Source organism: Neoarius graeffei, chromosome 26 (genome assembly GCF_027579695.1).
Source record: "Neoarius graeffei isolate fNeoGra1 chromosome 26, fNeoGra1.pri, whole genome shotgun sequence".
In the NCBI taxonomy this organism is placed as follows: Eukaryota; Metazoa; Chordata; class Actinopteri; order Siluriformes; family Ariidae; genus Neoarius; species Neoarius graeffei.
In genome coordinates this window covers 38,006,006-38,027,946 of record NC_083594.1, presented here as the reverse complement: position 1 = coordinate 38,027,946, position 21,941 = coordinate 38,006,006, and the positions used below count along the sequence as shown (strand labels likewise).

Here is a 21,941-nt window from a genome sequence, read left to right as displayed (position 1 = left end):
TGACACATTTAGAAAGCAAGAAGTTTTATGTTTTGTGTAACCCTGTATTATAAAACAAAGTCATGACTTTCAGGTCACATTACACCCAATTCTGCAGTCAAGACTCCCTAAGTATATATAATACTATACTGTATTTCCAGAAGTAATGTTTATATTGCTAATGAACGTGCAATATATACTGAGTGTTGCATTAAACCTCATCTCATTATCTCTAGCCGCTTTATCCTGTTCTACAGGGTCGCAGGCAAGCTGGAGCCTATCCCAGCTGACTACGGGCGAAAGGCGGGGTACACCCTGGACAAGTCGCCAGGTCATCACAGGGCTGACACATAGACACAGACAACCATTCACACTCACATTCACACCTACGGTCAATTTAGAGTCACCAGTTAACCTAACCTGCATGTCTTTGGACTGTGGGGGAAACCGGAGCACCCAGAGGAAACCCACGCGGACACGGGGAGAACATGCAAACTCCGCACAGAAAGGCCCTCGCCGGCCACGGGGCTCGAACCCAGACCTTCTTGCTGTGAGGCGACAGCGCTAACCACTACACCACCATGCCGCCCTGCATAAAACCTATTTCTAATAATCTCAAAAAAGATGACCTGGATCATTGAGATGTTCATTTTTAAGTCGTGAATAGAACATAATGGCTACAATAATATACTCCCTAAAAGCAGGTCACAGCAGAAGTATGACACATGGACTACTGGGGATGATGGGGTTTGTACCTCGGTTTTCTCTCTTTGCCAGCACACTTGCATCCTGTGAAACAGAAATACACAGACAGTCAGAAAGCAGATGAGAACTGCATTGGGGGAAATTTCTGCAGCATTAGTGCTTTGGCTTTACAGGTTAACGGTCTGAAAGGCGACGTTGCGTGTACACTTTGTTCGCATGCTGTGCCAACACCAGCATGGTTGTTTATAACAGAGCCTCCAACAGAAATACGGTGCCAGTACAGCAGCATGCAGCTCAGCAGACCAATACATCACTGTTTTCAAATGTATGTATATATATATATATATATATATATATATATATATATATATATATATATATATATATAGAGAGAGAGAGAGAGAGAGAGAGAGAGAGAGAGAGAGTTTGTGCGTTCACCTTCTGCACTCTAGGCTGCAGTCTGCACGGACAAGCAGGCAGCTGATTCAGGGCTGAGGTGATGTCCGGTGTTTCCACGGCAGCAAGTGAGCTGCAGAGAGCCTTGACGGACTGAACCAAGCGCTCCACATGCAACTGCAGGTCAGCCTGGAGAGAAGGGGGGGGGGGGGGGGGGGGGACGGGACAGCACGAGAGAGATGCATCAGCTGAAGTTTTATATTATTAGTGTTGAGGTGCAAGCAAAACTCAACAACTGATATTCATCATGTACTACCGCATCTCAATTCGAATATCGTGAAAAAGTTCTTTTTTTTTAATTTCATTCAAAAAGGTAAACTTTCATATACTCGATATTCATTACATGTAAAGTGAAATACTTTAAAGCCTTTTTTGTTTTAATTTTGATGATTATGGCTTATAGCTCATGAAAATCAGAACTCCGCTATCTCAAATTATTAGAATACTTCCTAGGATCAATCAAAAAAAGGCTTTACAATACAGAAATGTCCAACTTCTGAAAAGTATGTTAATTTATACACTAAATACTTGGTTGGGGCTCCTTTACCACAAATTACTGCATCAGTGCGGCATGACATGGAGGCGATCAGCCTGTGGCACTGCTGAGGTGTTATTGAAGCCCAGGTTGCTTTGATAGTTGCCTTCAGCTCATCTGTATTTTTGGGTCAGGTGTTTCTCATCTTCCTCTTGACAATACCCCATAGATTCTCTACGGGGTTCAGGTCAGGCAAGTTGGCTGGCCAAGCAAGCACAGTAATATCATGGTCAGCAAACTATTTGGTAGTAGTTTTGGTACTGTGGGCAGGTGCTAAATCCTGCTGGAAAATGAAATCGGCATCTCCATAAAACTTGTCAGCAGATGGAAGCATGAAGTGCTCTAAATATCTCCTGGTAGATGGTGCATTGACTTTGGACTTGATAAAATGCAGTGGACCAACGCCAGCAGGTGACATGGCATTCTGAATCATCACAGACTGCGGAAACTTCACACTGAACTTCAAACACCTTGGATTCTGTGCTTCTCCACTCTTCCTCCAGACTCTAGGACCTTGATTTCCAAATTAAATGCAAAATTTACTTTCATCTGAAAAGAGGACTTTGGACCATGGATAAACAGTCCAGTTCTTTCTCTTTTTAGCCCAGGTATGATGCTTCTGACATTGTCTCTGGTTCAGGAGTGGCTTGATATTAGGATTGTGACAGTTGTAACCCTTTTCCTGAAAACGTCTGTGCATGGTGGCTCTTGACGGACTGACACCAGCCTCAGTCCACTCCTTGTGAAGCTTGCCCAAGTTCTTGAACTGACTTTGACAATCCTCTCAAGGCTGCGGTCATCCCTGTTGCTTTTCCACCTTTTCCAACCAGCCTTTTCAGCAGTGACCTTCTGTGGCTTACCCTTCCTTGTGTAGGGTGTCGGCAATCGTCTTCTGGACAACTGACAAATCAGCAGTGTTCCCCATAATTGTGGTTGCGCGTACTGAACTAGACCAAGAGATACATGATATTTATACTGTTTTACTCAAACTCAAAATGAAATATTCTCATATTTTGAGATGTTTTTTTATTATTTGCATTGTAGGCCATAATTATCAAAACTCAAAAGGAAAAATGCTTGAAACATTTTAGTTTCACTTTCTTAAATAACTGATGTAAAATATTTAACTTTTTCATGATATTCTAATAGTTTGAGATGCACGAATACGGGTTCTCAACCTTTTCTGCCTTGAGGGCCCACCTGTTCATACTTGTAACAAGTCGGGGCCCATTAAAAAAAGATCCCCAATTATTTTGACTTATCTATTCTATTAGAATCTAATAACCTATTGTAAAAAGTGCATTAACAGAATGCAACATCACGCCCTGTTACAGATGGGAGCCCAGGAATTAAATAAATGCAATAAAAACAAAGGCTTTTAATTGTAGGTATTGTATTCAAAATTAAATGGATGTGCCAGAAGCCAACATAAAACCATGCATGCAGGGCATTCTCAGTCAAAAGGGATTAATGATCCAAAAGTGGAGTCTGGTTGATTAACACGAGAACTTATTGCCATGTTTGTGTACAGCAAACAAGCAAGTTATTAAAACCAAGAAGTACACTCCAAAGAAGTGGACATAGAAACCACTCAATGGGATAGATCCTTACACGCTAACAAAGAAGGATTTTTCCTACGAGTTGGAAAATTATCTATCCGTTGAGATCCCAGACATCTCAAACTACCTGGTGCTGCAGACATCATTCTATACGGTCAAACAGATGAAAACCTGGAAGAGCATGGAGGCGTACAACTTTTTATACGTGGCTGGGTATATTATCCCTATTTTATCACTAATGAGCAAGCCTGTGGTGATGGTGGCAAGGAAAAACTCCCTCAGAAGACATGAGGAAGAAACCTCGAGAGGAACCAGACTCAAAAGGGAACCCATCCTCATTTGGGTGATGACAGATAATGTGATTATAAATAACTCACTTCTATAACCAGTGTCTTATAGAGTCACAAAGTATAACTGTGTAACCAGAAAAATCATTATAGTTTTAACATGAAGTCTGTTTTGTTGACGTTATAAACTGTTCAGTGATGGAAACTTGAGTGCAAAACTCTTCACGACAACTGCGGTCCTCAGCCATAAATGCATTACTGTAAGTGTCCACAGCCATCTTCCAAGTGTGTGTGTGGGTTTTTTTTGTTTTTGTTTTTTTTACAAAAGCAGAATCATAAAATCAGCATATTTAAACAGTGTTATAAACATGGCTCGAAACAAATGTGACCGTGATGATGATAATACTTCGCAAAGCCTCTGTGAAAACAGCTTCCGTATCTGTGCTTATTGCGCTCAAATCAGCGTCAGGCGTTTCCTATAACGACCGGGTCCCAAGCGCATGCACAACGCTCTCCGTGAGCGCATGCGGCCGCTCGAGCTGTGCCAGACTCAAGCGTGCAAAGGCGCGACAGTCAAGCGTTCACCTACTGTGTGACTACGACTTTTAGCTCACGTGTACTGTATATCGCCATCAAAATGCCTCATTTTTCATCGATAACCCGTCGCAAAGCATCGCGAGCTGTAGTGTGACCGTAGCTTAATGAGGCGGATGCGACATCAAATGCAACCCAGCAATTGTACCCTACTACGAGTAAAAATTAGCTTCAACTTGGGGGGAAGAAAAAAAAAAATCGCGGCTCACTGATGGCGCTTCGCGGCCCAGTGGTTGAGAAACACTGCACTAGTATATACATTAAACACACACCACTTGCACCTATAATACAAATCCTTCATTATATATTCTGATTTGTATACTGTTGGTCCCCACTTTTTTTGCCATTAACCATTTTTTTTTGGGGGGGGGGGGGGGGGGGGGGGGCATCAACATCACACCACTTATTTTACCTCTGAAAGTGCTGACACTGGAGACTCCTTCCAAAAATGCTACATGAATGTCTTCCCATAAAATATGACGCCATATGAACAATTATACATTAGTTTTTATAAATCCGTTTATGGAGATTGTCTGCCATACAAGTCCCTGTGATTTAACTGTTAGTATATGGTAGAACTGCAATAATGAACTGCTTGCACTCAGCGCAAAACGTATACTGTTCTTACTCATCAGGTGACATTGGGCATACCCAACATGTGTTTTCTTCCCCCCCCCCCACCACCACCCTGTCTGTCCCTCTGAGTTATATCGGGTGGGCAGAAAAAAGTGATACCCCTGTTTAATCAAGAATAACTCAAAAACTAGGCTATGCATACAAACTAAATTTGGTACATGTCATGAGCAGCTAGTTTTAGTCAAGTGGTGAAATTTTCAGCCAAAAATATTCATTAACGCAGGAATAATGAGGAAATACAAAATTCAGGTAAAAAAATGCAATGCCAGACGTTCTTATTGTGTCATCCAGTGCATCTACCAGTGCGTCTGCTGCCTGATGACGTAACGTCTGCGCGTGGCAGTCCCTATAACCTAAACATTCTGAACAGCCTGGTTTTGGAGCATTTGATTTTGTAAAGCCCTTGAGAGAAGTCATGGTTTTGAGTGAAGATAAAGCTGTTGTTAAGGCCTGTGTGGAAGAGAAAGGCTGGGGTGCTAAGCGGCTAATAAAGGAGTTCCCTAGGAAACAGTGGAGCATTGCTACTCTTAACAGGTGGATTAAAAGAATTAAAGAAACTGGTTCCACAGATAGGAAGCCAGGCAGTGGACGACCTCGAACAGCTACAACTGATGATAACAAGGCCCGAGTTGAGGAGCTCATCGCATCCCAGGAGGACCAGCCAGGGTCACATAAATCTCAAAGACAAATTGCGCCCGATTTGAACATCAGTCGTACTTCTGTTAGAACCATTACCAAGGAACTTAATTTGAAACCATTCAAGAGAATCAGGGTTTCAAGACGTGATACTAACGTGAAACAGAAGCGAAAGACTCGCAGCCGGAATTTAAACGACAGGTATTCAGCCAAGGATGTAAGACGGATGGTGTTTAAGGATGAAAAGGATTTTACGTACGAAGTTGCACACAATAGACAGAACGATAGGGTTTATGGAAGAAAGAAGAATGACATTCCTCCCACAAGACTCTACCATGAAACTTCAAGGTTTACCAAGAAAGTCATGGTGTCGGCTGGTGTGTCTTGGAATGGAAGAACTAACATCCACTTTATCGATATGAACAAAGTGAAGGTGAACTCTCAATCTTACATGCAGCTGTTGGAAAACGGACTTCTGCTGGATTGCAGACAACTCTATCCAGACGACAAGTACATTTTTCAGCAGGATGGGGCCACCTCGCATACAAGCCGCGTTACCCAGGAATATCTAGAACAGAACACTCCAATGTTCATAAAAAAGGATGAGTGGCCCCCACAGTCACCTGACTTGAATCCAGTGGACTACAGCAGGGGTCTTCAATCCTATCCGCAAAGGGCCAGTGTAGCTGCAGGCTTTCATTACAGCCAAATTGGAGGCTCACTTGATTGTTGACTGGAGACGAGGGTGAAATGATTAAACAAGTGAAATCAGGTGTAGCTCCTGCTTGGTTGGAATGAAAGCCTGCAGCCACACTGGCCCTTTGTGGATAGGATTGAAGACCCCTGGACTACAGTGTTTGGGATTCGTTATCCGAAAAAGTTTATGCCGGAAGGACGGAAAAGTTCACAGAACAGGAACTGAAGGACAAGATAATAGAAAAGTGGGATGAAATATCAGTTGCTGAAATTCGAAAGTCCATATCTTCCTGGAAAAAGAGACTTCGATTGGTTGATTCTGAGGATGGAGGCCATATCGACCATCTTCTCGATTAAAGCCATGGTAAGTAAATAATAAGTCAACGTCTGGCATTGCATTTTTTTTACCTGAATTTTGTATTTCTTCATTATTCCTGTGTTAATGAATATTTTTGGCTGAAAATTTCACCACTTGACTAAAACTAGCTGCTCATGACATGTACCAAATTTAGTTTGTATGCATAGCCTAGTTTTTGAGTTATTCTTGATTAAACAGGGGTATCACTTTTTTCTGCCCACCCGATATATGTCAATCCTGAGATCGAGATGCTGACCTCTTCTACTCCTCTGACTCGCCTGATCCATCCTGATGCCCTACGTCTGGTTGAAGTCTCATCACATCGCTCTTGTACAGGACGGCCCCATACAGACAGTCGAAAGTTGCACTTGGAAGATGGTGCTGGACACTTACAGTAATGCTTTTATGGCTGAGGACTACAGTTGATTTGCTAACTTTAGGACTGCAGTTGCCATGAACAGTTTTGCACTTAAGTTTCCATCAATGAACAGTTTATAACTTCAACAAAACAGACTTCATGTTAAAATGTTATCATCACGCTATCTGTTATCACCCAAATGAGGATGGGTTCCCTTTTTGAGTCTGGTTCCTCTCGAGGTTTCTTCCTCATGTCTTCTGAGGGTTGCCACCATCGCCATAGGCTTGCTCATTGGGGATAGACTAGGGATTAGCTCATGTTTAAAGTCACTAAAATTCTGTAAAGCTGCTTTGCGACAATGTCTACTGTTAAAAGTGCTATAAAAATAAACCTGACTTAATGTAATCACGCAGAGAATAATAACGTTTTAAAACGGGCACACCAATATAAACCTGCTTCGGCTTGCAATCGGCACTGTATCAGAAGGCCGTTTCAGATTGGAGGAACTTTTTATAGTTTTTAGAAGTGTTGGAAGAAGTTGTTCCCCCTTTTTTGAGAGTCTGCACTACAGGAACTGAGAACGATTACAGTTCTTAGAAAGTCATTTTGAGGGACTTTTTTAGCTCCTGCTTCAGGGTAGGTACTCTCCCAGCACAGAGGAACCATGAGTGAAGCTGACTGGTCCAGATGATGGGTTGAACTCATGAAACAATGCAGGCTGCATTATGCAGCACCAGCAACCACCAATTTTCAAAATCTGTGTAAAACATTAGTCTACAGCTCTTAACATTAGCTTTTAATTATTAAAAAAAACCAAACACAAACACGCCACAGACAAATGGACCAACAGTGAAGTCCAGGCTTTATTGAGCATATTTTCCACCATGAAGTTGCTCTTTGTAATGTAAAATAAAGAATTTACTGTCAGCACATAACATTTCCTGGTCTCCCCCATTCTACAGCACAGTGGAATGTTCCATTTCTATAGAAACGCAACCGAAACACGACACACAAAAGTGAACAAGTTTAAATCCTAATGTTACTAGTTTGCAGTTTTCACAGCAAAACAAGAATATTGGTGGATAAGATGCAAATTTTCTATGAAAACAAACTAGTCATGTCGCTATAGCAACTGTCGGACAGCTTACGTTACTTCAGCGTTCCTACTGGTGATGCAAATGCAGACAGAAAAAAGCCCCTGAAGGTATCTAGCTCTCAGGGGGGTTCCCCAGGGGGTAGTTTGTCTCAGTGAGTCCCTAGAACTATTTGGTCCAAAAGTGCCGAGAGCTGGTGTTCTAAGAAACTGATTGTCTTCTGGTGAATCAGGCTTGAGCAGATTTGAGTTCTATGGGTATTTCGAACAGCTCTACTTGCACTGAAAAACCTGCTGATAGAGAATCAGATCATTCGCATTCCAGGAGTGGCTTCAATTGATCCACATGGATTTGAGACCAGCAGTGAGTTTTGACATGAATCCAAACTTATCCTACCTCTGATAATACGAAGGATTCTGCCTCATTATGAAAGGTGTCCAGGAGCAAAGTTAGTGCCTCCCTGTGAAAAAGAACCAAAGTCAGATGTTAGATACAACGATGACTTTTAGACCCCTACATTTTCACCCAGATTTGATCATTTTTCAGTTCCCACCCACGAGGCAGCTTGCACTCTCAGAGGAAATCACTATCTGCACTCCTCCTCATGTATACGCTCACAGATACCCACGATTGGCTTGTGTCACTGTGATTAGAGAGCGCCATCCCACCCAGACAGCATGGCCAATACATGGCAAATTTGGCTCTGTTGGCTGACGGCCACAGATGGCACTGGCCTCACTGGAACTCAAACTCACAACCTCTTGAATATAGGGAGAGTGCTTTTCTGTTGCACCACTTGAAAGCCATAAGCATGTTTTTTTTTTCCTTAAATTATTGATCCTTCTTCCTTCCCTCACCTTGTCACAGTCTGCTTGATGGGCCTCTCCTGCAGCAAGATGCTGTGGTTCAGGGAGGATGGCGTCTCGTCATCCTCTTCCTGCAGTAACAATAAAAAAAAAAAAATCATCCTCCTATTAGATGATTTTCATTACATTACTTTGGAAATACAGGGGAAATGTGGCGTACGGAAGCCCGCATCTCCCGGCGCGGGCCGGGGGCCTGAGTCCTTCTGATGGAGGCTCAGCCCGTGGACGGTGTGAGGCCGGTAACGGCCCCCGCCCCGCCGGGGACGCGGACTTCTCGGAGTCGGGTTGTTTGGGAATGCAGCCCAAAGAGGGTGGTAAACTCCATCTAAGGCTAAATACCGGCATGAGACCGATAGCGAACAAGTACCGTAAGGGAAAGTGTATACTTCACAAATTCTGTGTGACATCTCCTTTTGCATACATCAGGAAACATCCCCCACGTGATAACCGACTACAGGCGCTGAATGGTGCATTGTGTCAGAGACTGGAAGAAGGGTATAGAGCGTACAGCCATTTTCTACAGTTTCTTTCCAGTTATTGAGATAAACAGACACGGATGCATCTCTGTTGGGATCCTTTCCATGTTGTCAGACACTTATAACAATATTATGAGCCTGTGAGTGGCGCAAACAAGCACTTTACTTTGACACGAATGTTTGCCCTATAGAATTATGTTGTCCAGGCATTTTGTGGTTGCTGATTAAAGTGTTCCAGGGCTTGACATTAAGGACTGCCCAATTGCCCGGGGCAAGTGAAACACACATTTGGGCAACTGGGATATGTTCCCAACATGTGTGACGGGCAAGTTGGAATGAGCATATATTACGAACTAGCACCACAAAAATTAGGCTTTTTGATCTTTTATTTCAGTTCCTAAAAGCGTCCCTGACTATGTATCCGCCATTACGTCTTGGCTGTTTTCTTAGTCTTGGTTTCATTTACTGATTTGCAAGTTATTTTGTATACCCCCGCTGTTGTAGTATGGTACACATACTGTTTATAGACCCCTTGTGCATGACATCACGCATCAATTACAGTTGGGGTCAAACAGACACCGTCTTTCATACGAGCAAGGCTTAATCTGTCTTCAATATGGTTAATTTTTGCGCTGTTTTTGCTTGTTCAAACAGAGAAATAGATAAAAGGCATTACCGTCTCCCCGCTATCAAGAAAAATGTTATCAAATAGAAGCAAATGCTTCAAGAACAACGAGGAAATGAGTGATTAAAGAATGCGACAAGAGGAGCTCAACCTGAAAACTCCAGAGAAACTCATGATTGTATTTAAAATGTATTTTACAAAAACAAAAGTCGGAAGTGAGTATGGAAGAGTTTGCTTAAGAATCTCGTTTTATTTTTTTCTGCTCACATTCGAGTTAGCTCCTTCATGAAAGGTGTTTGAAACCAATCTGGGTTTTCTGTGTCGAATAAGGAAGCGGCTTCACAGAAAATCAAACAACTCGGGCATTAAAAAAATAAAAATTAAAAAAACCTCAACAAGGAGCGACATGCGCAATAAATCCTGAAAGAACAGAACAGATTAAGAGCAGAGAGAGCTGGAGCTTTGTTTCTGTTATCAGAGGAACACAGTCCTGTGCAAAATATTTATATATCTTTTTTTTTGTTTTATCATTCACCTCTAGGTTTATTTTAAAAAAAAACTGCACTGATTCAGTTACAGGTTGCCAGACCTGTATAAAACACCCACAACCTATACACTAAATAATTTTAAACTCAAACATTATCCTGTTTGTCATGACGCAGTGCGGGGGGTTTTTTTGTTTGTTTTTTTAACCTAGAGGTGGATGATAAAAAAAAAAAAAAAGAGATAAATATTCTCAAACACCGTACTGTTCAAAAGTCTTGGCACCCTATTGTTTTCTTCATACAAACTTTGTTATAGATTTCTGTTTTATGATTTCTACATTATCGAGTAATGAACCTACAGTCTGACAGAGTTCTACACAAACACACCGAACTTTACAACAGCTGCATGTATGTTCAAATGGAAATAAATTGACTAGGGCAGGAAAAACTATTTTGGATAAAATTATTATTGTCCGTTACACATAAAAAGTAACCAATAACCAAACTTATTAATAATAATAATAATAATAATAATAAAAAAAACAATCAATAACCAAACTTCAATTCAATGTGTGATCTTCATTTTATGTTGCAATTCACAACTATTCTATAGTTTTCCTAAAAAAAAAAATAAATAAATAAATAAATAAATAAAGTTGTATTCAGGGCGGCACGGTGGTGTAGTGGTTAGCGCTGTCGCCTCACAGCAAGAAGGTCCGGGTTCGAGCCCCGTGGCCGATGAGGGCCTTTCTGTGCGGAGTTTGTATGTTCTCCCCGTGTCCGCGTGGGTTTCCTCCGGGTGGTCCGGTTTCCCCCACAGTCCAAAGACATGCAGGTTAGGCTAACTGGTGACTCTAAATTGACCGTAGGTGTGAATGTGAGTGTGAATGGTTGTCTGTGTCTATGTGTCAGCCCTGTGATGACCTGGCGACTTGTCCAGGGTGTACCCCGCCTTTCGCCCGTAGTCAGCTGGGATAGGCTCCAGCTTGCCTGCAACCCTGTAGAACAGGATAAAGCGGCTAGAGATAATGAGATGAGATGAAAGTTGTATTCACAAAATAGGGGGAAAGTGGAAATTTACCCCCACTTTTCCCCCAAGACAAGTGGATTTAAAAGTTAATGTTGAGCCTTGCGTTCTAACTCAATACTGGACTGATTTCAAATATTCCCCCCAGTACATATCTGTATGAACCTTAAGAGACTGGAAAATAGGGCCAAGGCTAAGGAATCCTGGAATTTTCCTTTAATTCATCCATCACAAGTTCTGTTCTTACACAGCTGTGAAAGAACTTTGTTTCAAGTTTTTTGTTTGTTGTTTTTTTTGTAGATTTGTAATCATTACAGAATATTTTTAGAATATTACAGCAGTTTCTATCTGGATTCAGTAAGCGTGTCTATCTATCAGGCATGCTCAAACCCCCCATACACCTTATTTGCCTCCCTATTCCATCTTTTCAATACTGTGATGGCTCTCGTGCAAACACAGGGCTGAAGAAAATGTGTTGCGTTGTGGTACTCACAGTGCGGGCTAACTCCATGTTAACAGAGCTTCTCTTGGTGAGGAAAAGCTGGACATCCCAATCAAACTTCAGGCACTGCTGGATATATTCAAGTCCAGCCAAGGTCTGAGAGCTGAGAGTGACAGAGAAAGAGAACCAAAACAGCTCTTTGAATCTTTGTGTGTCCCTTGTGAAAAAATTTTTTTAATGCCATGTCAGCACCTAAGGCTATTTCATGGCAAGAACATTTCTAAAAGGCACTATAATTTCTTCATGAATAAATAATTAAAACAAATACAGGTACATCAATAAACAAATAACTAAATGAGATGCTTCAGATACACATCATAAAAATTCTAAAAACTTTGGCTTTGACGAGAACTTGCTTTGCTATTCAAATTAACGCAGTTGAAATATGATTTTATCTGTGTTGTTTGAAAACCACAAGCTACAGCGTTTCCTCTATCCACAGCCACTGAACTATAACATTTTACAATAGCTGAAGTTTGTCTACATTCCAGTGTTGGTTATTACCAGCAGTTAAAACCAGAATTGATTGTTTAACCTCAATGAAAAGCAGGCTACTGTTGATTCTGTCAACACTGGTGGAATAATAACAGCGCTACACACAGGAAGTCCCTCCCACTTTGCCCAAGCTCAAGGTTATCAAGACGAGACACATTTCCGGCCAGCTGCACCCTTAGCAAAAACATCCAACTCTTGCACATAATCACACATACTGCTTGCTATTGTACGCTATGCGCTAGGACAGGTTGATTTACTTTGCTGTCAAGTTGTGTAACACATTGCAGTCAGGCATTGCTCTGAACCACACGGATCTTCCCATCAGCCAGTCAGAGCAAATAAGAACATATTAAGCATTACACAGCTTGTTAGAGGTTGTCGCATTTTGGGGGAAACCCACTGTGGTTTTATGCAGCCACAGTAATAAGCACGGCAAGTCTTTTCTTCTTCTTCTTCTTAGCTGCCCTTAGTTGAATGACAAGGCTATTTGTACCACAAACCACTAAGCAGACGCTATTCTTTTGGAATCGCCCCTTCTTCCGGCCACAGCGCTGGCAGCAAACCCTGTCAAGGAAAGAAACTGCCTATATAGCATGCCACTTGTTACATTGTCTGGGAACTACTTTTCATGACTAACCCAACGCACATACTTTCGTGTGTGGGTTTTGTTTTTATTTTATTTATTTATTTTTTAAACACTGAGATCTGGGCTAGATGCCCAGGCCTCTATGCCCAGTGTGAGGTGGGCATTATAGCCAGAGGGAAAAGGGAGAAAGGCCTGGATGCCATGATGATAAAGGAAAGGCATTATAAGAGGCCTCTGCATGGCCTGGTGCCAAACTTTAATCTGGCATTTTGTCCATTTGTATTGTTCACTATGTGCTAGGGGCACACTATTTTGCTACACACAGTACAGGGAAATGACCTGCACTGTATTAAAAGGCTGGCCCACACCTTAAACGGACAATAGTACAGAGCAGGGGTGGTACACTAAACTGGGTAAGGCCTGAATGTACAAACCACATTTCCAGAAAAAGTTGGAATATTTTCCAAAATGCAATAAAAAAAATCTGCGATTTGTTAATTCACGTGAACCTTTATTTAACTGACAAAAGTACAAAGACTTTCATTAGTTTTATTGACCAACTTAATTGTATTTTGGAAATATAAACAAAGTTTAAATTTGATGCCTGCAACATACTCAAAAAAAAAAAAAGTTGGGACAGAGGCAAAACAAGACTGAAAAGTTTATAGGACGTTCAAGGAACACCATTTTGGAAGATTCCACAATAAGCACGTTAATTGGTCACGGGTGAGGGCATCATGGTTGGGTATAAAAGGAGCATGCACCAAAGGCTCAGTCTTTGCAAGCAAGGATGGGTCGTGGCTCACTGCTTTGTGCCAAAATTCATTGGCGAATTGTTAGTCAACTCAAAAACAACATTTCTCAATGCAAGACTGCGGAGAATTTAGGTCTTTCAAAATCCACAGTCCATAATATTGTGAAAAGTTTCAGGGAATTCTAAGACATCTCAGTGTTTAAAGGGCAAGGTTGGAAAGCACTGCTGAATGTGTGTGACCGTCGAGTCCTCAGGCGGCACTGCCTGAGAAACAGTCATCCTAATGTGACAAATATAGCCACATGGTCTTGGTAGTACTTCGGTAAACCAACGTCACTTAACACAGTCCAGAAATGCAACCTGAAACTGTATTACGCAAGGAGGAAGCCATTCATCAATTCTATGCAGCAATGCCACTGATTCCTCTGGGCCCAAACTCATCTCAGATGGACTGAAAGACAGTGGAATCATGTGCTATGAGTCCACGTTTCAGCTCGTTTTCAGGAAAACTAAAAGGTCGAGTTCTCGGTGCCAAAGGTGTACACAACCATCAAGGTGCAAAAGCTAGCATCTGTGATGGTGTGGGGCACATCCGTGCCCGTGGCATGGGTGAGCTGCATGTGTATGTAAAGGTACCATTGACACAGAGACATATATTTGGATTTTAGAGCGACATGTTGCCATCAAGTCTCTTCCCAGGAAATCCATGTTTATTTTAGCAGGACAACGCCAGGTTTCATTCTGCACAGGCTACAAAAACATGGCTTTGTAAACAGTGTGCGCGCGCTTGACTGGCCTAATGCCAGTCCAGATCTTTCTCCTACTGAGAATATATGGCACATCATGAGAAGAGAATCGGACAATGGTGACCACAGACTGTTGAGCAGCTGAAGTCTCATATCAAGCAAAAATGGACAAAAATTCCAAATGCAAAATTGCAACAATTAGTATACTCAAATACTATACAATTAAAGTGTTATTAAAAGGAAAGGTGATGTAATACAATGGTAACTAGACAGGGACACTCTAACGAGTGCAAACCCCGCCTTTTCCCTATTAAAATACATTGGGCGAAAATTTCGAAGTTCTGCCATGACCTTTGACCTCCAAAATTTAATGGTTTCCTTCCTGGGTGATTGGCAACACATGTACAAAATTTGGTCCAAATCGATCCATTGGTTCTTGAGATATCTTGCAGACACACAGACAGACAGACAGACAGACAGACAGATACACACACACACAGACTGACGCAGGTGAAAATAATAACCCCTCCGACTACTGTCGGCGGGGTTAATTATGCCTCTGTCCCAACTTTTTTTTTTTGAGTGTGTTACAGGCATCAAATTCTAACTTTGTTTATATTTATAAAATACAATTAGTTGATCAGTAAAACTATTGAAAATCTTTTCTTTGTACTTTTGTCAATTAAATAAAGGTTCATGTGAATTAATAAATCACAGGTTTTTGTTTTTATTGCATTTTAGAAAATAGCCCAACTTTTCTGGACATGGGGTTCAATTACCAGAGGCTGACATTTTTTCGGGAATCCTGTGGGTCCCAGGATTCCTGTGGGATTCCCGTGGGATGGGAGTCAATTTCACCATTGACAGGACTGAACATTTTTATGGGAATGGAATGAGACAGGAGTGAAATCCACTCCTGTGTCACCCTCTAATGCAAACTCAGCAAAGGATTTCAGCAGGCCAAACAGAGAACTTTAAAAAATACCTTTACCAGAGCCAAAAACTGTAAGAATCATCATTTAGAAGCTTTTAACCATTGCACCCTCTGTAGATCCTGTGTTGAGGCTTGTTGCAGCTTATCACATGCATGTATGGAAATTATTTAGCTGATTTAGACACAGTGGTTAGCACTACTATCTCACAGCAAGAAGGTTCTGGGTTCAAGTCTGGTGACCGATTGGAGCCTTTCTGGGTTGAGTTTGTATGTTCTCCCCATGTCTGCTTGGGTTTCTTCCAGGTGCTCTTGTTTCCACTGATAGTCTGAAGACGTGGTAAAACACCCAGCGTATTCTTAGTGCCGGTCCCAACCCCAGACAGACTGGGGAGGGTTGCACCAGGAAGGGCATCCGGTGTTAAACCTATGCCAAATCAAATTTGCGGATCATAAATTGGGACGAGATGGAAGCAGACGATCCGCTGTGGCGACCCATAAGGGGAACAGCTGAAAGATGATGATTTAGCTGAAGGAAGCTCATGAACCAGAGACTAGCTACAGGAAAAGTTTTATAGAAGATTCTTTTTTATTTACCTATTGTCTGATGCCATTGCTTTTTTTTTTTTATATAAATACCTCTGGTGTAAAGAGTGATTGTGAAACTGTAACCTGTGGGAAGGACTAAGAACTCAGGCTGGAGTTCTTGGCAGCTTCTACTTTGAATTAAACAGCTAGGAAGCACACTGAAGTCATAGGCAAGAGTCAATGGATTATAGGAAGGTGACAAAAAGGCGGTGGATGTGGAAACTCCAGCTCGGGGAATAAAAATAAGTGGCAGGATTTTTTTTTTAGGGGGGGGGTTTACTTTCAGTTGTAGAGGTGGAGTTTCAGTCATGGTTTTTCTTTTTAGCAAACCGATACCATGCTTTATCAGAGAAACTACCTGGAAATTCTGAGATCAGTCAACTGTTCATTTTTATTGCATGCTTCAGCAATATTCAAGGACAATGCTGCAATATCTGTTAAAAACAAATATATTGTGCAACCCTACCAAAATTCTTTCACTTTTCAAAACCGAGAAAAGAAAATGCAGTGGCAAGTTCCGGAAATATACAAAGTAAAGCTGGTTCTGCAAATCACGTGTAGCTCTTACTTGTTTAGATACTCGGCCTGGCCACACACTTTTATGAGGTAGTCATCAACATCGACAAGATCCAAGTCGTCATGGGCGTAGCACAAGGTCTGGTATATTAGCAGGTCAATGGTGGATGAACCTGAGAAACCAGCAAAGGATTATTCAATAAAAAGGTTCAACTGTTCCGATTTCTAATACTGCACAATATCATATCAACAGACAGGGGGAAGGAAGGGGAAAAAGGGGGGGGGGGGGGGTGATTGTGTCTGGCAAACATGACTGGGGGATTAGAAAGTATATAAAGCGGTATTAGGGATAAATAAATTTATTAGAAATAAAATTATAAGTCTTTATTTTTCTGTGAAACTGCTTTGCAACAATGACTCAATCGTTAAAAGAGCTACACAAATAAATTGGCTTGAAGTGACTATTATGCTGGTCTGCAGTACAGACTCCGTTTAATCGACATCGAAGGTTCCAATTGGTGACACATGTACGGCCCTTCCAGTCCACACACACACTTAACCATCTGCTCCATTTAGACGGAACCGCTAGCCAGCAACCTGAAACAAGCCAGTGAATATATCTCTCAAGGAACAAGAGTGCTCTGAAGGCACAATATCCCCTGCTGGCAACTATATCTATGCGATAAGGCCATAACTCTGGTAAACTGCGACTGAATTGAATGAAATTGCAATATGCGTATTAACAACATATATCAAAGAATCTTGCCAAGTTTCGTGAAATTCCTCCAATATTTGTGGGAGGAGTTGATTTCGGAAGGTGAGTATCCTTCCTGGGATGGACGGACATTGCCATGACATCATTCCTCTTCGGGCCTTTCGGCCAGCAGGGGATAAAAATTCTGGGATGAAAAAATTGAGCATTTTCTCTCATTGAAAATAAAAACAGAATGGACAGACCATCTGTCTTATTATATATCTTTGATTAGACAGACAAACTTTTTTCTATCTTTTTTTTTTTAAATTCTCTAATTTCCTCTTTCCCACATCCTACAGTTTTCTTTAAATAATGGAACTACAAGTGACTTTTTCCGAACATTGATTCTTACACGATCGGGCAAAGGCCACCAATTTTTTTTTTTTTTTACACCTCATGTGGAGTTAATACAATAACTGTATTATGGAACTCCAAGGCCAAACCTATTCCATGGATATACAGGCTGAGATAAGCAAACTAAAAGAGAAATGTACAGGTTCCTTGATTTGCTGCTGCTTATTCAGGAAGGCCACCTTCCACGTGTAAACACAGGCATGACTCATGAAGCAAATACACTCCGCTGACAGGAAGGGAGCGGAGGATGGATTGCCAAGTTCACAGAGAGACGTGTCTGTTCCAAAACATGCTGTAATCAATTTAACAGCGAAATAACATGCTTTAAGCTTGCTGATCTGATTATTGTATGATTGTCTTTCTGTAAATATGCCCTTGTTTGTATGAGCTTTTCAAGTCAGAGGGTCTCAAGCCAAAAATGTGCATCATCAGTCCAGTATATAAAACGCATCATTTCACATCAGATTCAAGCAGGTTTTATCATTTCCAAAGAATCAGCTGGAAATTGCATGTGACCTGCAACACTTTAAGCCAAACGCTTTAAGCAATAATTGATACTTGCATCTGGCCAGCTCTGGAAAATGCATTTCGATGCACAAATTAAAAAAAATTTTTACTATCCACTCCCCTTTCTTCTTTTCACAGGCTTTCTTTACTGTAATCCTACTCTCTGTCTTCTCCGCTTGTACAGTACATATATACATATATATATATGTGTGTGTGTGTGTGTGTGTGTGTGTGTGTGTGTGTGTGTGTGTGTGTGTGTGTGTGTGTGTGCTCCTTTTAGCTGGTTGAATGAAAAGCTGGCTTTTTTAATTGAAAACACAAAACAGATGGCTGGCACACTTTATGTTCACTGTAATTTCATTAAGAGGTTTCAGAAGTGAAAGCTCTTGCAGTCTATCAGATGAGATTCTCTCGTCCTGTGCATAAGAGGAAAAAAAAATGGTTCACAGCCCTTCAAGCTATGTACATAAAACAAAGACCCAGTTTGACAAGTTTTATAGATCATGAACCCAAGGCCTATTGAACTGACACTCCCCCCCCGAGAGGCAGACTGAGGGATCTAATACTCCAGACTCGAGTCCTCACAAAAATATCAAGTCAGTGGCAGAGAAACAATGGCAGTGTATAGATGGGTTTTCCAATCCAGCACCTAAGCCAATTTTCCAGAGCTGCTTCAATGACCTATTACAATATCAAATCAAATTAAAGCCATAATTGCATTTAACCAATAGGATTTTCAGAACCCAAATTGTTAATCTGATAACTTTTTGCATGAACATGAATCAGGAATCATGGAAAAAGCTGCTCTGGACCTAAAGAGAGAGACAATAGTACATGCAATTTATCGACTTTAAAGTAAACATTTATGACGAGAGCTTGTTCACTTATTAGTCAGTAGCAACTTAATTGTGATTCCCACAAATTCAGAAATTCATAACTTCATGAATCTTGGAAATATATTATATAATTTATTCCACAGGGCTCCTGGATCCACCCAACCCCAACACTGATTACTTTCCAATAGCAGCATGTCCCAAAGTGTTTTATTCCTCATATTGAGGTATTTCACCCACGTAACCAAGTCAAGTGACGCAGCCATTTTGGACGGCACGCTTAAGTCCTTCAGTGCAAGGCGGTATGAGATGGTGGAGACCTTTGCACATTTTAACAAGAAAGTAAGCTGTGATTCGTGTTAAATTGGATCTGTCTTTTATCACAAACACTGTACCCAGCCTTGGTATGGAGCCAAGGTTGTCGACAGAAGTCAACAGTTTGATGAAGGATGACCCCAGCAGTTTGAAACGGTACAAGGTAGGCTATGTTCACAACACTGTCTTGTTACTCGGGGGATCTGAGATCCCCTGAAACAGACATGAGATCCTTTGAAAACATGATTTGGGAAATGTTGGGGGGTCTCTAAAATATTGGCAAAATGATGTTTATTGACATAGCAATCATGTGTAACGGGAAGCATTTGCATATCCGAAGTGTTGTGTTTACATGACAACGACTCCTGCTGCCAGGTTGGTTGTTGAGTAGCCTGACTGTTTTTTTTTTCTTGCGTGTGGTATCATTGTTGACGCGAGGTTGTTTTTTTGAACATGCAAATGTGGACATGATTTCCCCTGACGAGTTATGACTTCAGACGCAATGCATGTGTGGAGGTGTGGAGTCCGCGTGATATGTGCGTAAGATAGGCTTCTCATGTGTTTGGAGATCCGCGCTCTTTTTTTCTTTTTCTTCTCTTTCTTTCTTTTTACTTAATTTCCCTGTTTATTTCTGTGTCCCGTTTCTTTCTAGCCTCTGTTATTGCGTTTTATGTCTGATGTCTGCTACGTGCAACCCTAGACAAATTAACACTGCCTTGTTTCACTGCTCAGATGGGTTAACTAACACTGACCCATTTACTTTTTGCTATAATATTTTATCAAAATTGCGTTAACTGATAAACTAACCTGAAATTAAATGATCACTGCAAAGTCTGGAGTACTCTGTTGGATCCCAATCCTGTCTCTTCACAGCTGTAATCCCTCTTGTCTGGGTCAGTAGTAAACCGGTAGTGATGTGTCGGTCGCGAACGATCCAGTTCAAAGAGCCGGCTCTTTGAAGTGAACGACAGGAGCCGGCTCTTCGGTGGGAGCCGAGTTTGGGAGCCGAAAGAGCCGGCTCCTTATAGTAAGAAGAGCCAAAAGAGCTGGCTCCCGAAAAAGAGCCGAAATTCCCATCACTAGAAACCGGTAAAAGGAGCGTCCTGCACGTTGTCCGTGTCTGTTGTGGCAGCCCACAGCACAACAAGCAAACACCATGGTTATTTATAGAGTGCTTACTGACAAATTAATCTATTCTAGGTGTCTGTAACACGTTTTTTTTCAAGCCGGTTCTCCCTCTCTGTCTGCAGCGTTAGTATGTAGCTTGACGTTCAAAATGGCGGACACCGGGGCGTCACGTGACCCTGTGACGTCAGGTGAAATACCTCAATACTGTACCACAGCAATTTATGAAGGGGGCGGGAACCCACCTTTGTTTTAGGAAAGTTACCGTAGGTCATGAGGATTTCCCTGTCCATGAAAACTTGAAAAGAACCATTTTATATCAATGTCTTCACACATACAGTGGTGCTTGAAAGTTTGTGAACCCTTTAGAATTTTCTATATTTCTGCATAAATATGACCTAAAACAACATCAGATTTTCACACAAGTGCTAAAAGTAGAAATAGAGAACCCAGTTAATCAAATGAGACAAAAATATTATACAACCCCAATTCCAAAAAAGTTGGGACAAAGTACAAGTTGTAAATAAAAACGGAATGCAATAATTTACAAATCTAAAAAACTGATATTGTATTCACAATAGAACATAGACAACATATCAAATGTCGAAAGTGAGACATTTTGAAATTTCATGCCAAATACTGGCTCATTTGAAATTTCATGACAGCAACACATCTCAAAAACGTTGGGACAGGGGCAATAAGAGGCTGGAAAAGTTAAAGGTACAAAAAAGGAACAGCTGGAGGACCAAATTGCAACTCATTAGGTCAATTGGCAATAGGTCATTAACATGACTGGGTATAAAAACAGCATCTTGGAGTGGCAGCGGCTCTCAGAAGTAAAGATGGGAAGAGGATCACCAATCCCCCTCATTCTGTGCCGACAAATAGTGGAGCAATATCAGAAAGGAGTTTGACAGTGTAAAATTGCAAAGAGTTTGAACATATCATCTACAGTGCATAATATCATCAAAAGATTCAGATAATCTGGAAGAATCTCTGTGCGTAAGGGTCAAGGCCGGAAAACTGTACTGGGTGCCCGTGATCTTTGGGCCCTTAGACGGCACTGCATCACATACAGGCATGCTTCTGTATTGGAAATCTCAAAATGGCTCAGGAATATTTCCAGAGAACATCATCTGTGAACACAATTCACCGTGCCATCCGCCGTTGCCAGCTAAAACTCTATAGTTCAAAGAAGAAGCCGTATCTAAACATGATCCAGAAGCGCAGACGTCTTCTCTGGGCCAAGGCTCATTTAAAATGGACTGTGGCAAAGTGGAAAACTGTTCTGTGGTCAGACGAATCAAAATTTGAAGTTCTTTATGGAAATCAGGGACGCCGTGTCATTTAGACTAAAGAGGAGAAGGACGACCCAAGTTGTTATCAGCGCTCGGTTCAGAAGCCTGCATCTCTGATGGTATGGGGTTGCATTAGTGCGTGTGGCATGGGCAGCTTACACATCTGGAAAGACACAATCAATGCTGAAAGGTATATCCAGGTTCTAGAGCAACATACTGTATGCTCCCATCCAGACGACATCTCTTTCAGGGAAGACCTTGCATT

At 41.5% G+C, this 21,941-nt stretch overlaps 1 protein-coding gene across 2 annotated transcripts in view; it reads right to left on the bottom strand.

Annotated features, from left to right (window-relative positions):
- Positions 1-21,941, bottom strand: part of pik3c2b (phosphatidylinositol-4-phosphate 3-kinase, catalytic subunit type 2 beta) — a 143,217-nt gene that overhangs the window by 80,267 nt on the left and 41,009 nt on the right. For both annotated transcript variants that reach the window (XM_060910318.1, XM_060910319.1), the window contains exons 5-10: positions 16,543-16,663; positions 11,866-11,977; positions 8,751-8,830; positions 8,290-8,353; positions 1,123-1,269; positions 735-768 (exon numbers count right to left, since the gene is read on the bottom strand). In XM_060910318.1, the coding sequence (XP_060766301.1) occupies positions 735-768; positions 1,123-1,269; positions 8,290-8,353; positions 8,751-8,830; positions 11,866-11,977; positions 16,543-16,663 (558 nt within the window). The remainder of the gene's footprint in view (positions 1-734; positions 769-1,122; positions 1,270-8,289; positions 8,354-8,750; positions 8,831-11,865; positions 11,978-16,542; positions 16,664-21,941) is intronic.